Below are 15,936 nucleotides of genomic sequence, written 5' to 3'. Positions count from 1 at the left end.
CAAATACCACTGTCCATGTCATGGGCACTCACAATACATAAATCCCATGGACTGACACTTCAAAAAGCAATAGTTGATAATGGTACCACAAAATGACAAGGTTTGACATTTACAACTATACCAAGAGTTAAGTCACTAGACAACCTTCGTATAGAGCCACCATTCTCCTTTGAATGATATTCAAGAATGAAAAATAGTCCATATACCATTATTAGAATAAAGGAAGAATCTCGATTGCAACAACTCTCAATATAGAGTAGAGAGGTACACAATATCATACTTTCCGTTAATGTGTAACTCTATGTATGTTTACTTTATTGATTTTTAATTCAATATCATCTTTCCCTAATGTATACAATTGTTGTGTAATTGGTATGGTGAAAAGATGCCCCTTGTGATCATGCGATTCAATTTATACTTTTCCTTAATATATGTAACTCTATGTATGCTTACTTCATTGATTCTTAAATTGCCTACATTTAAGCAATTCAATATCATCTTTCCCTAATGTATAAAGTTGTTGTATATTAGGTATGGTGAAAAAATGCCCCTTGTGGTGATGCAATGCAGTTTTCTCTGATTGATGCATATTCACATATATCCAATGTTAGCTATTGTATTACATTGTGTTTATATTGAATGAAATTGATTATTATAATAATTGTAAATTGGCCATGCCAATTTATAAATGTTTAATTTGTTTTTCTTTGTTTATATACCTTTCATGTCATATTAAATATTTGGTAAAAACATATGTAGAAGCTATTGGCGTAGCCCTCGCTCCTTCAAGTGTAAGTGCTAGTTTATGCATTTTAACCCTTTTCTTATGCAACTTAAGATAGAGTGTCCCCAATTACTTAAATGTCCTCTCTTAAATAAATTAACCTAAAATTACCCCTCTCTATATCATTATAACTGCTTATACCTTTAAAAACATCACAATGTAAAATAAAATACCTCCCACTACATAAAATACAACTAGAAGTGGAGAGGAGCTACGAAGATCTAAAGGATTAAGGAAGCCATCCTAGAAAATGAATTAACTATATGAAGAGGAAAGTTAATAAAAATTATACAAAGAAAACCAAATTCGTAACTTGGTAGCCGCTACGGAGAAGTTGTATTGTAACCCATACAAACCTGCTGTGACGTTATTGCGTGGCGCAAAATATTCGAATGAGGCGTGGAGCTAACGACCATTCCTAGCCTTTCTGTTAAATTTATATGCAAACTTGGCGGAGGCGGTGCGTGTATATTTCATATTTAAACCCCAACACGCTATCCCGACCTACTAGTCTATTCTAGCAGTCTTTCCCTTTGAGCACCTATTTTGTATCAGACAGTCTTCCAAAAGCGGAGGGAGAAGCCTAAATAAACATGAATGGCCGAACTTTCTTCGGAAAAGTTGAATGCTGACGGAAATCCGAAGCATTTATACCATAACCTCCATGTCCCGCCACCTGAAGATCTCCCAACATCAAATTATAGCACACTTTCTCCGTTTGAATATGGCCATATAACTGAACTCGATTTAACTACATTTCAGCTGGTAAATGCGGCGGACAGACCAGGCCACCGCTCTCAAGAATTACCAATTACCGCGGAATTCTAACTAGAAAATATTTGCGGACAGAATATCATAAAAATTTGCCATCAAACTCCAGTTTGTTTGCAGTTTTGGGCGAGGATTCGTGCAATGCTTTATTGAGGTGAAAGTAGGGGCATTACGCTTTTTGATTCGTCTCGTATGATGGAAGACGCGCCTGGATTCGATGCATCAACTAAGGGATTCAGGTTTTCCGACGGCACTGGATTAATTGAATCAGTAGCATCGAGCTCAGGTGAGAACACGACAGTCGAGGTTCCTTCTTCTATGGATGCTTTAAAGAACACGCCATCGAATATCGCGAGGTTGGAAGATATAATAGAGCAGAGCAAAGCGCGACACAAGTATTTGGCACGGACAAAGAGTCCTTCAGATGGGGATGACGTCAGGTGGTACTTCTGCAAGGTTCCTCTCGCTCCCAACCGTAAGTCCTCCAATCCATCTCCAAGTTCTTTTCCTAAATATTTGGTTTTGTTACCTCGTGGAGTAAACTTTGTCTCAGGGACCAGTACTATGTGGTATTTCTCACTAAGTTTCAATTCAGGGATATTTTTAACCAGTATAAAATGCTACGCCAATATTTTCAGTTTAAAATACACTGAAAATATAACAGATATACGTAATTGTAGATGAATTGTAAGAAGAAAACATAAAATGTATTATTTATATCTGTATACTTGTATATATTTCTCGAAGATGGATTTTGAGGTTAAAACATAAAATGTGGACTCTATTCATATATAGTTTGAAAAATTTAATTGTTTATGTACTTTTTGTATGAAATTCTGGGGATTAATTTTTCAAAAATATGATAATTGGACAATCTGATATTCTATAAACATGATAATTGGATAATCTGACATTCTATAAACAGTCAATTGGTGAAGAATAATTTTGTTACCTCCAATTTTTTTTTTCCCTTTTTTGGCAAAGTGGAGTAAACCTCCAGTTTGTAGCATACCAAAACTTATCTCCTACAAGTGTTGACAAGTAGTTAATTTAAATAACAAAATTTCACCTTAACCATAGAAGTAACTCTTATCCCTTTTCCATGAAATTGAATAACCAAAAGTTCTTTAATTTGAAAGGAAAATTTACATTTTCTTTAGAATAACCAACTTCACATGAAAAGGAATCTAACAAACAAATTTCTGTTTCTTTAATGCCAATTAAAAGAAATCAATAACTGAAATAACTAACTAGTGTCAACCATAGAACTTGATAAGCTTAGGAGCCAATCTTGTTTATCATTACTTGAATCTCTTGATCTCTTCAGGGGGGAAGGAGTAGAGGTTTTGCCTCCCGATTGTTGATCTTACAATCTTGAACTAAATAATCTCCTACACAAATTCCTCATGGAAGTGGCCTGACCCCACATGAGATAATATAAGCATCGGATTCAATTTTTCATGTCATCCAAGATTTGGTGCAGAGCCCATAACTATCATAGTCAGTCAATCTATAGACATTTTCACCTATGGGAATGACCTTCCAAGCTGGACATTGCCCTACTGGTTCTAGTGACTAAATGTTACTACCTGTATTATAGTACCACCTCGGCTAATGTTTTGAAGGTGCAAGGAGTCCACTATGTGTTTTCATTGTCACCACCAAACTCATAGAAGAGTCCTTTGACTTCTTTAGTTTGGTCTCCATGACCTTAAGGACTCACCATCCTGATTGGCAAATATGTTGCCTAGCAGTCCAAGGTTATGTGATCAACGATCGTAAACCTAACCTCTAGGTTGATCATGACTCATGCTGCTTTCTAATTCATTAATAGTTTGGATTGGGTAACATCCTAAACCTAGCTGTGGGACAGCATCCATTCAATAAGGCGACTAAACAATCCAATCCCCTAAATTTTTAGTACCCCATTTACCCAGACCTAAGAATAGTTGTAAATAAATTCAGTATAAACAAGAACTCAGTTTCGGATTGATACTTGATTGTCAATTAACAATGAGTTGCATAAGTAAACTATTATAAATATTTCTTTCTCTTTGTGGAGATGTGGGCTATTTTTCATATAGACATATTGATATTTGAATACTTAAATGGGGAACAAATTCCTTGGTTTGTAAAGCTAGAAAGGAACAATATTATTTAGTCAAGTTGATTTCAGATCAATGCATTGCTCAAAGACGGAACATGATTTCTCTTTGATAAGATATGAATCATTGAACAACTCTACACCTAAATGCAGATGTACAACAATTTATTTTGGAAAGGATTTACATTAAGACTTTGATCCTGATACATTGATTAATGAGAATCAGATGTAATAACTAAAATGTTTCGATCAGTTCAGCTTAGCATTAATCTACTATTATACACAACTAAAAGTCATGCAAAGAAGTCAAAGAAATTACAACTATGTCTAATTGCTTTTATCATTGAGCTGCATGAATTAATGAATCTTTTGCAAGATTGATTGAATCAATCATCATGTAACATGCACAATGACTCACATGAATATTAAATGTATTGTTATCTTTTAAATCGATGTAGTCAAGGATAATGAAGAACATTGATAAGGCCCCGATCAATATGTAAAATAAATAGCATCATTAATGAGCCATGCCCGATGAATATTGTAGGGGATAACTCCTTTCTAGTCTCCCTTATGATAAGTGTGATGAGTTTTGATGAGCGCTGTATGTTCAAACTGTATTGATCACCATATTTGGTTAAATGCCTGAGTTATCAAGCGAAATGCAGAGCGCTCCTTTGGCATCAAGAATGAATGAAGGAATGGAATCCTTTCCCAAATGAGAGCTGATGAGTTATATCAATAATCATCAAGCAAGTAAAGAAATTTCTTGTTTACAGGTGACAAGAAGAGTTACATTGCCACCTTAGAAGATGTTTTCAGTTGATGAGGATGATTAATTATAAATTAATCAGAATTTAGTTTAAATCAACAACAAAATAATACATTAACAGTAATAATATCAAGCCCATGATACCCAAGGTCACCCCTATATATATATATGTATGTATGTATGTATGCAAATGTGCCTTTAGGATTAGCGCCAATTTACACTCCATGTATTTAATTGCTCAATCATCCTAAATACATGCACATTGTCTCTTATTGATTCACGAGTATATGTATGTGTTTATGTATGGTTATATTAGGAGTGTTTAGACACTTTATGATCATTGGCATACATGTATACATTTATCTATGTATATATTTTTGTTTATATAAATGTATACATTATATATATACATCAAAATAATGAAAAAATGGAGAGGTTGATAAGGTTGTTCCTTTAAATATATAGGAAAATATTGTAGTGCACTTTCTATTAATTAATGGTCATTTATTCTTTAATTAAGAACCAAGTTAAGAATGACAACCCATGTGACATGACTAAGGCAACAATCTAACCCAAGACGTGATGACCATATACTCAATTATGGATTCCTGCTTTGTGACATTTTTGACCTTTTACTTTTGCATCTGTTGACAAGGAAGGATTAGTCATCTTCATCTTCATAATCTTATAAACAATAAATCATTTATAGCATCGTATACATATCCATTCATGAATAAATCTTATGTGAATATTATTGACTAAAGATTACATATAAACGAAAACATGATCACATTAATCATAACTCCTTGTTTAAATATACAAAATACAATTCACTAACTTTATACTTAGAGTTATTAAAAAGGTCCTCAAGCAAGATACTGTTACATTTTTGCTCTAATTTTGGGGCGAACAGAGGTAAACTGTAAATTAAACATCTACTTTTTTTCAATTTTTTGGCCTTTGCATTTGGGTACATTGCCTAACCATGCAGGTGCTTCTTAGATGTACTTGCCAAGACAAGTCATCTTCATCTCTTCATAGAAGGCATAGGACATTATTAAAAGGGTCCCCTTTAAATTATATTCACTTTGCACATAATTATATTTATTTAATTCTTTTTCTAATTTATGAATCAAGGACATACTATATTGTAATTTGTTATTGAAGAGGCATTTCAAGATACTATTATTTTGATTTGGTTATCTTGAAACAATTCAAATTAGAACAATATGTAAGGTAAAACGTTTCCTCAAATTATAACGGTAATCTTTTTGAAATCTAACCCTAGACCCTGAGCTCTGGACAAGATATACAACACTATACAATATTCATAGGGGCTTTTGAAGTAATGAAATACTATTTTGCCTATTTTTGTGCTCTAAATACGAGCATAAGACTACTAACAACTTTTGTCTCACAAGAAGATTCTTATAGATTTGTAAAGTGTAAGCATCTAACTCAAAACACATTTGCAACAGTTCTTACCAGCTAAAGCAGAGAGCAATGGTTCCATGTACACAACATTAAAAAGCAGTAAATTACTTGGATAAATAAAATACATGATACGAGGAATTGAAAAGCTAAAATCCATGCATAGCTAATATCTAGATAAAAAATATCATCAATACAAACCCTGTGTTTATAATCATCATTTGATACAATCAATGAAAATTATAAGTAAAACAGACACAAAGTTACCAAATGGAACAATTGTTCAATATGGATATTGTTTACCGTACTAGGTAAATGAATCAATGCACACAGACAATAGATAAGAATAGCAGAACTCCTTGTATTATTCGCATATGCCAAAGACCTTACATTATGCTTATGATGATGATTACAATGATCTCGAAGGCTGTATATATACTTTTCGAAGAACCTTCCCGAAGGGACTCGTTGGCTACATAACAATAACCTTCTCGAAAGGACCCGTCGGCTACACAATATCTACCGACGACATACATCCTGTCAGCTACACAATATTTACCTATGACATCATCCCTCCCAAAAGAAAAAGTCGTCTCTGGACAACAATTACAAAATATCCGAGACAAATTAACAAAACGAAATACATTAATTGACTAACTACAACAAGATAGATCTGTTTCTGTCACACCACTTTCACATTTGTCCTGTGCTTGCACCAAACTAGTCTCCAAACCATGTTGCATCTGCAGCTTTTGTTAACATAATATTGTCTCCTTAGCTGACCTTGATAGCCACCCGTGCCGCTGTCTCTGTTTCCAACTCCTGGGTACCTTGAGCCAAGTGTCGCTGTACTGCCTTCAACTGGATGATCAGCTCCTCCCGAGCTCTCTATGCATCCACCAAGATAGCCTCACGTCCAACACCTACTTGAAGTGCCTCTAGTACACAGACACTCCATGCCTGTAGTAGCTCCAGGTCTCATCAACTGGTCACACTTCCCACGACTGATAACCACACCGAATGAGGGTCTAGGGGGCATCGAATGCTTCCATTGCATTATCGGAGGCTCGCCAGGTATTACCAGACTCATTCGTTTGCATTTGTTATGTCATTCGCCCTCCAAATCGTTTTGCATGTTTTACATTGTCAGATTGGATTGGCTGCTCCATCACTATCAAATTTCGGCAATTTTTTCTTTGGTCCTGCCATTACTACTCGAAGTTGAGGGGTTTGTTGTGTACCTGTGCTGTTTTGCACTCCCACGTTGTTTTGCACACTTTTGCTGTTCTGCACACCAACCCCAACGCTTTATATCTCGACAGCAACGCTTTGTATCCCGACACCAACGCTTTGTATTCCGGCACCAACGCTTTGCTTTTCGGTACTAATGCTTTGTATCCCGACACCAATGCTTTGTATCTCGACACCAACGCTTTGTATTCCGACAGTTGTGCTTGTTGGTGAAGAAGGGTCTCCGTTTTGTCCGTTCTGGAAGTGTATCATGGACGAAGAGTTCACTCCACGCTCGTGCTCTCTCAGCACTCCGAGCTGTGCGAGTCGATTCCCTTCCGTTTGGATTCTCTTCCTTCGGCAAATACAGGCTCAAAAACTCTTCCCTAGCTTCTTCCACCAATTCCACCCGCTGTTGAGTCTCCTCCAACAATTCTTCAGCGCTTTAGTGTCTGTCGGCAATCTTCTGAAACCTCCTTCTGCGTTCGGCTTCTTGTGCCAAAATTAAATTTTCTTGCACAGTAAGTATTCCATCTTTTCCCTTTATCTTATTTCGTTCCTTGTTAAGCTGATTTGACATTAATCTTCATTCCTCCCTCCTTCCAGGTTCATGGGGCAACGGCGCCAAATGTTTACCATACTGGGTAAATGAATCAATGCACACAAACAATAGATAAGAACAACATAACTCCTAGTATTATTCGCATATGCCAAAGACCTTACATTATGCTTATGATGATGATTACAATGATCCCAAAGGGTGTATATGTACTTTCCGAAGAACCTTCCCGAAGGAGGCCATCGGCTACATGACAAGAACTTTTTCGAAGGGACCCGTCGGCTACATAACAATAACCTTCCCAAAGGGAGTTGTCGGCTACACAATATCTACCGACGGCATACCTCCTGTCGGCTACACAATATTTACCTACGATAGATATGAGTATGTGGTATATTCATCTGCTAGTAGCTTTGTGGTCCATATGGGTAACTTTGAAGTCATGACCTACCATATTGTAGTACCAAAAGTAAAAATGCAACCCATCTATCACTATGATCCTTGGATCCCGTGTCAATCTTTGAAACTCCGCTACGTTTGTAATTTGCATGACTGATCAATAATCTCAAACTATGTAGTATTACTACATATCCATATGGCAGGTCATGCCTTCAATTCCACTAGGTTTGTAGTTTGCGTGACTCTGAAAAATAATCTCAAACTGTGTAGTATCACTACATATCCATATGGCAGGTCATGACTTCAAACTTACCAGTATGGGCCTAAAAGATGCTAGCCCATGATGGTCTTTTTTCGAGGATCATTGCAAATGTACTAGGCACTGCCTTCTTGGGATGTGTTTTTCAAATGCGTCATCCTCTTATATTTATATGAAAGTGAGTAAACAATAGACATGTCCTTCATGGGACATGTCTATTCATTAACATAATCACAATCTTATAGTTATTTATATATATAATATCTCTAATATATTATTCATATATATATATATACATGTCATGTATACTATATATATGTATATATTTGCTACAGTTTATCTGAGAGAAGCTACAAAACATCAAAACTCCTTCTTAGCTAGGGAGGATAAACACGACATATATTACATCATTGGTAATATTAGGAATGACAAATTTTAAGGATATCTTTGATAAGAAGATATCCACCATTTTGATATCAAGAGTATTGGTCTTCCAAAATATGAACACATGATATTCACCACGTACTCTAAGTAACATTTGATATCATGAGTATTCGTCTTCCAGAATATCAACACATGATATTCACCAAATACTCAAATAAGGTTTGATATCACATCTGATATCATGAGTATTGGTCTTCCAAAATATCAACACATGATATTTACCAAATACTTTTTGAGTAATGGCCTTCCAGAATGTTGAGATGCAAGATATTAACCAAGTATTGTAAGTAATGGCCAACCATGGAATGCTCAATCATACCTTAGCTTTACCATTTACTTCTATCTTTCTCTTATGTAGCAGCATTACTTGTTTGCAGATTCGTTTATTGCCATTAGTGTTATGTAGGGTAACATATTCGAGGTATAAAGTTTAAACTATTCCCTCTTTTTTTTAAGACATAGTTCTCTTGCCACTTTTCTGCGCTGACAGGGCAAACAAATAAAGATCAATGTTTATACTCTTTCGTATTTCTTTGTCTATGTATTCATGGACCAGATCAGACATGTCCCCGTTGATTTAATATGCTCTTCTTAATCGTTCGTTTCAGTGGTAATGTTTGTTGTCCTGTGTATTTTTCCAGTCTTATAAATTGAAATGCCTTTCGTGATAATTTTCCCTTTCATATCTCTATGATATTGTTGATGTTGTCTCTCATATGAAACAACGTCGACCATAAAATAATGTTAGATGTAAATCCTTTGATAGAATATGGAATATTCACTTTGCCACCATCACATTGCTTAGTGGGACCACAAAGACATCTTTGCCATTTTGAGAAGACACTTTTGAGAATAGCACCGTCACACAGGTTCAGCTGCAACTTCAATGAAACCTTATTATGCTTTCTCGATATTTGGTTATCGAGAAAATATATTGCAATAAAATATGTTATAATGGTAAAGTAATTATTTCTAGACTATAGTTGCAGGTAAGCGTGATAATGATGATTACAGATGTAAATAAGAGAAACCAAATATCAGACATGAACTTGGTTGTGGCAGTGTTTTCAAAATTTAGCAGTGTTTTCAAAATTTAAGCCCACAGGTTGCACAAAAAAATGTCTTCATTATTCTCATCGGTTTGTTTCCTCACCCTTGCTGGCATGGTGGTGAAAGGAAATTGATCACTACAGGGGGTCATGTATGGTTAAAGCAAGCTCCCTGCTCTTATTGAGTGATGCAAAAATATAGAAGCACAGCCCTTAATGTGGAACCTGCCAATTTCAATATTCTACCATTGCACTTGATTTAAGAAAAGATGGATGCAAGTGACCACATGAATCTGATTATCAGAATTATTCTTCCAGGATTGTCCCCTGCTCTGATACAAGGATCGCTGCAAATTTACTAAGCACTGCCTTCTTGGTATGTGTTTTTCAAATGTAGCATCCTCTTATATTTATATGAAAGTGAGTAAAGAATAGACACGTCCCTTCATGGGACATGTTTATTCATTAACATAATCACAATGTTATATATATCTTTGCTACAATTTATCCGAGAGAAGCTACAAAACATCAACAAGGATAAAGTGTATTACGATAGAGCCCATAAATCATCCATCTTGTCACAGACATGAAACAATGAAGCATATTTATTAGGGATGCCCATTTGTGAGAAACAGTGGAATTCAATTTTATAAACTTGCCTGCTATTTTTAAAAATAAGCTAAGTTGGAAAAAGGCATCACTCGGAGTTTGACTACGTGCTAATGTGATTGTCAAGGTTTTAGACATGTAAATTTGTTGCATATATGGGAAAATAGACGTAAAACAGCCTTTAAATTTTAAAACGATCACCAGGAAGTTGTATGTTTAAGGCTTCACTCCGATGTTTTCTATTGTTTCATTTCTTGAAGAATTTAAATTGAACTTTCAAATCCAAAAAATTCAAATTCAAATGAAACAGCTTCTGAGTAAAAATAAAAGGTTCTTTCTGCACAGGGATTAAGGTCTTTCTTGCAAAAATGATGGCTGTTCAGGATCTTCTTTATTTTGGTTGGTTCTTGCATCTTTTCAGTTGTTTCAAATTCCCTATGTCAATGTTATTGTTGGTATTGTATTGTAATGGCATTGTTAGTAGTAGCAACCTATGATGAAATTGCGTGTTACGCTGGAGCAATCTGCTCCTAGTTGAGTTGTAATTTTCCGACAAAGTTTTGCTGCATTCTATATTTGTTTTGATTAAGTAAAAACAGGTTTTGAAAGGACCCAAAACCTTTTACAAAGTGACAAGCAGATAAGGAAAGAAAGCCCACGAGAAACTGTGCATCGGCACCACACAACTAGACAAGCTAGTACAAAAAACCAAAAAACATCAAACAGGAAGGACAACAAAAAGACAGCATAAAGACAGCATCAGGACAGCTATAAGGTCTTTAGTAATTCAGCAACCTGATCAGCTAGGATGTTCATGTTCGCAGCAGAGGCCCTCATCTCATCAATCTCTTTGTCATCCATAACCTCTGTCTTCTTTGAATTTGCCCTTGTGCCTTTGCATTCTATATTTGTTATAATAAATCTATTCAATGAAAAAAAAAATTTATTGTGATAAAATAATTACTATCTTAAGTCCCCATAATTTGGTACTCTGTACCCTTATAAATAAGCACTTTGAACACAAGAGTTCTTAATGATAGCTGATGCTAGACATAGTGTTGAATGATAGTTCCATTTGGTATCTTTGTGTTTTTGGATGCAAGAGTTCTTAATAATAGCTGATGCTAGACATTATGTTGAATCCCCAGCGAGCAGTTCACAATGCAATATCTTCCAGGTAGTAATTGAGCACATGAATTATTTTTGTTCTCCAAATTCGAGCTGTTAATTTTGACTAAAATTTGATGTTGAGATGAATTATCAAGTGCAAGTAATGAAGGAGCTGCAAGTATATTATATTTAATGGAAAACATAAGAGAGGATAGGATGACAACCATAATTAATCTTTGAAAAAAATGCAACAGATAGGAGCACATAGCCTGATGGACAATTCCAGTGGAACTAAAGGTTGAACAAAAATCAAGAATTGCTGGTGTTTGTAGCTCAAACTAAATTACGATTTTAAAATATGCCATGGTAGACAACTCAAACTAGATAAATACCATAGATTTTCAACGTTGCAAATATCTTTTCAAAACCAAACAAATGACTATTTTAGAAACTATAAAGCAAGGGATTGCTTTTGATACAACATCAAATGGATGAAATGGAAAAGCGGAACCCATGTTTAAAAAAATGAAATTTATGCCTTCAAGCCTAACAAATAGATTGTAAGTGGAAAATAAATTTTGAGTAAGAAAAATGAAGCATGAAGGATTTACCTGATAGAACAAGGTTGATTTTATTTCTGATTAGAATCTTCCATGGTAATTCACCTTTGACAGCTCTAATGATCCATTTGGCAGCGAAATAGATCCGTTGTGTTTTTGGATCAGTTAACCTCAAATCACCTTTATGTTTCAGCTGAATGCAATGAATTCATGACATGGAAACAAATCTCATATTACTATCCAATTTGGCTCTAAAAAACCCTCTTATTATTCCATAAGCATGCTCTTTTTTTAAGCTCATTAGAATTATTTTTTATTGATATGAAATGAGTACATTACATAATTTGACTATATTCAGCTATAAACAACTTTACAACCCCTAATCCCATACATCAAGGATATTTTACCAATTTTATCTTATAAACAGATTTCAGAACACAAAAGATAGCTCATGCAAACAAAACAAATAATATAAACCAGCAAATGAACAAGTAGATGCTCATTAAATTACTTAGTTTAACACTTAAGATTTGCTATTGTATTATAAACCAACATTACAATTACATGCAAAAAATCCAATCTCACAAACAACAATAACAATGAGATTGGGAACACATAAAAAGAACCTGTAAGTTAAATGTGAACTCTGTTTTGTATCCACTGCAGTGATGAACTGGGCTGTGTCGAATCCATCAGAACGACTTGAAGGTTCCCATCCTTAAGTTTGAACAGAAAGCTGTAAGCTCTCCCAATTGTTTATCCGAGAGAAAATCAAAATCCTCCAAAACCAAAATAAAATAACCAAGCATACCAAAAAGAACTCCTCACCCCTCTTTTAAGGACCCGACATGTGACTCTTGAGCTTCCTTCCTCTCCTTTCGTCTTTTTCCTTCTTTGTCACCTTTTAACCCCCTTTATAACATTAAATTGACCGATTTAATGAATTTTCTTTAAACGCTCAAACCAAATTCAATATTTTATGAATTTAACTTTAGAGTTCCTAATGTCCCAAAAAGGGGACATTACGGTCCTCCTTCCTCAAGCTTGCTTGCCCTCAAGCAATTATGTGTCCATAAACCAATACCAGGGTCCCATATCCATCTCCTAGCATCTTTGTGGCCCATACACGTAACTTTGAAGTCACAACCTGCCATATTGTGGTACCAAAAGTTAAAATGCAACCCATCTATCATTGATCCCTGGATCCTATGTCAATCTTTGAAGCTCGGCTATGTTTGCAGTTTGCGTGACTCTGATCATAAATCTCAAACTGTGGAGTATCACAACATACTCCACAAAATGCAAACCACACATAACACTTGGATCCAAACCAGCCTGTCAACATGATCCTGGGTGTAGAAATAGATGATCGGTGGATCGCTGGCCTCTTGAATCAGTCAGCTGAACAAGTAGATGTCAAACACACTACCCACATTCAAGGAACCGAACTCATCACCTCCCAAGATGTAGCTGCCATAACTCAGATCAACATCAAGAATGTCAACAATGTCACCACTTTGCTGCTGAACTAGAAAGGTAAATATTTCATACAAAATATATCGCAACATGTGAGGTCCCCACTCTTCTGCATGCAACTCACTAATCCCTGTAGGCCAAGCCAAAACTGGAAATGTACTAATTGTCCAAGCAAGGCAACCACTGATAACTGGAGTATGCAAAAAGATAAAATCACCAATCAATAAGTAGATGGCAAAACAATAGGTGAGCGGTAGGAACCTTCATCTCCTGGATCATGATGAATACCATGAGCCAAATCACCATCTCCAATACTGAAAAGATCATCCTTAAGTGAAACTTCTGAATTATTTTTACTTGGTTCATCTCTATCCATGTGATTGTGAAGATATACAATTGCTTCAGAGTTCTCAATATTTACTTTTTGCTGGTCCTTAAAGTCTTCTTCAACACAATGAACCTCATATAGATATGGTGATGGAGGGATACTAAGTTCACCTTCATCCTCACCAAGGGTATGGATTCCTTCTACAATGTGTATGATCTCCTTGATTTTATGACCATGTCCATCATATATACGAGTTGTTGTCTTGTAAATCTGAATCTCAGCTTGATATAACGAGTAGTGGATCATATTCAATTGAAGACAAAGCTCATCTAACTCCTCTTTATCTTCTGCTATGTCAAGCAGAAGACTACACAATCTGATTTCTGCAAATGGTTTTAGTATGGCAGCATTTCAAGGGAAATAAGGACTAGTGCAGTCTCCCAGATGTTGAAAACTATCTACGATAAGTTGAACCACCTCCTTCATGATGTCTTCCTCATAGGGTTCTTGCGATGCTAAGATTCTTATGACCTCCGTCAGACATGAAGTAACTAGAAGCCTTACCTCACCCTTAGAATGCTTCAACCACTTATGTTGACTTAACCCTGTCATTATAGGAACAAGTGTAGTCTGTCTCTACATCAGCCAAACCTCCTTTCAATTGAATCAAGGTGAGGAGATCAATTTCTCTAGTTTGTGGTTCCAGTCCAAGTTTGTTACCTGTCTCAAAGAGTAATTTGGCCTACTCCACAATGTCGATTGACGTCATTTTTAAGTCTGATAATTTTTTGAACCTTCCCTATTCACTCTTCCCTTCCCAGGACTTGGCACCAAATTAATTGAATGCAGAACTTGCATTAATCAAAAGATTGTCACTCCAACATCTCAACATCTCAACATCACAGAACATAATCTGTCAGATTTTGCCAACTGGAAGAAGATAACTATTTCGTCTGGTCAATGAAAGAAGTCAACATTGTCTGATATATGTATTCGATTATATAACACTCTTCATAGCTTGTGTTGCAAATTGCGATTAACACCAATGTGGACCAAAAAAATTACAATTTCTAATGTTTATCACCAAACATTACTCATCTCAGCAAGAAGGAATTCTGTGGGATCCGACTCTGTGAGAATCTAACTAATGCAATCTTTGCTTACTCTTCAGTACTAAAAGGAACAGAATACATGGTTCAAGAAATGACATAACCGCTTTGCACTGCTTCAATTCTGTGTGCAGATAAAATGTTCTTTCTTTGCTGAAATTACAACCTCTGCCTCTGAGACAACACTGCAATGTTTGTTCAAACAGAAGACACCGCTTCTCTATAGCTGTTGTTCAACTTTTCTTCATGCACAAATCAAGTCTTTTGGTTGCTACTTCTAAGAATCACGGGAGACGCAGTTTGAGGACCACCTCACAGGCATATATAAACCAGCTTTATTACGCTTGTAAGCTCGTATGAAGAATTCAACATTCACTGCAATCTCCTTATATGACAGACAATTGTTTTGTTTCTGTGCAAATATAAATAGTACAATACTGTAATAGTCCGACTCCAATAATGCAACAAATATGGCTAAAGGAGTTTTGTATAATGTGAAAAAAATACTTGCAATGAACAATGCTTAAAACAATGATATCAGATTTAGTTCCATGAATGGACTGCTGTTTGAATGCGTAGTAAAGAGAATTGAACATCATTTAAATATAGATTTTCAATCACAAAACAAGGAAACGATGGAACCTTGAATTACGTGGATGCCTTGTAGGTCTGCCTGATCACGTTCGTGTCACTTCAAGTGCATACATTCTACAGGTACCAGCTCTGACCCTACTGGAGTTTACTAATCCTGGACCTGTGACCTGCTCTTCCCACTGTGGTAACCCCGACTTGTGGTATCCTTGACTTAGTTATGTATCCACACCATAATCGGTTCTCCTATATGGTAATTACGCTGGTAGTTAGTCTGATGACCGCAACTGTAAACCCATTTGCATTTGCTGCTATTGCTAATGTGATCTGGAGTGACCGACAGTGAAGACA

The 15,936-nt window shown here is 35.7% G+C and overlaps 1 protein-coding gene across 3 annotated transcripts in view; it reads left to right on the top strand.

Annotated features, from left to right (window-relative positions):
* The first annotated feature begins 1,248 nt into the window (after positions 1-1,248).
* The window catches only part of SGR2 (shoot gravitropism 2 (SGR2)), a 253,555-nt gene continuing 238,867 nt past the window's right edge, over positions 1,249-15,936 (top strand). For all 3 annotated transcript variants that reach the window (XM_089788115.1, XM_089788114.1, XM_089788113.1), the window contains exon 1: positions 1,249-2,030. In XM_089788115.1, the coding sequence (XP_089644241.1) occupies positions 1,748-2,030 (283 nt within the window). In that variant the 5' untranslated portion in view covers positions 1,249-1,747. The remainder of the gene's footprint in view (positions 2,031-15,936) is intronic.

Source organism: Cupressus sempervirens, chromosome 6, assembly GCF_028749045.1.
Source record: "Cupressus sempervirens isolate cs-2001-9-10 chromosome 6, ASM2874904v1, whole genome shotgun sequence".
Lineage (NCBI taxonomy): Eukaryota > Viridiplantae > Streptophyta > Pinopsida > Cupressales > Cupressaceae > Cupressus > Cupressus sempervirens.
Note: the sequence above shows the minus strand (reverse complement) of the source record. Positions and strands in the feature narration are given on the sequence as shown.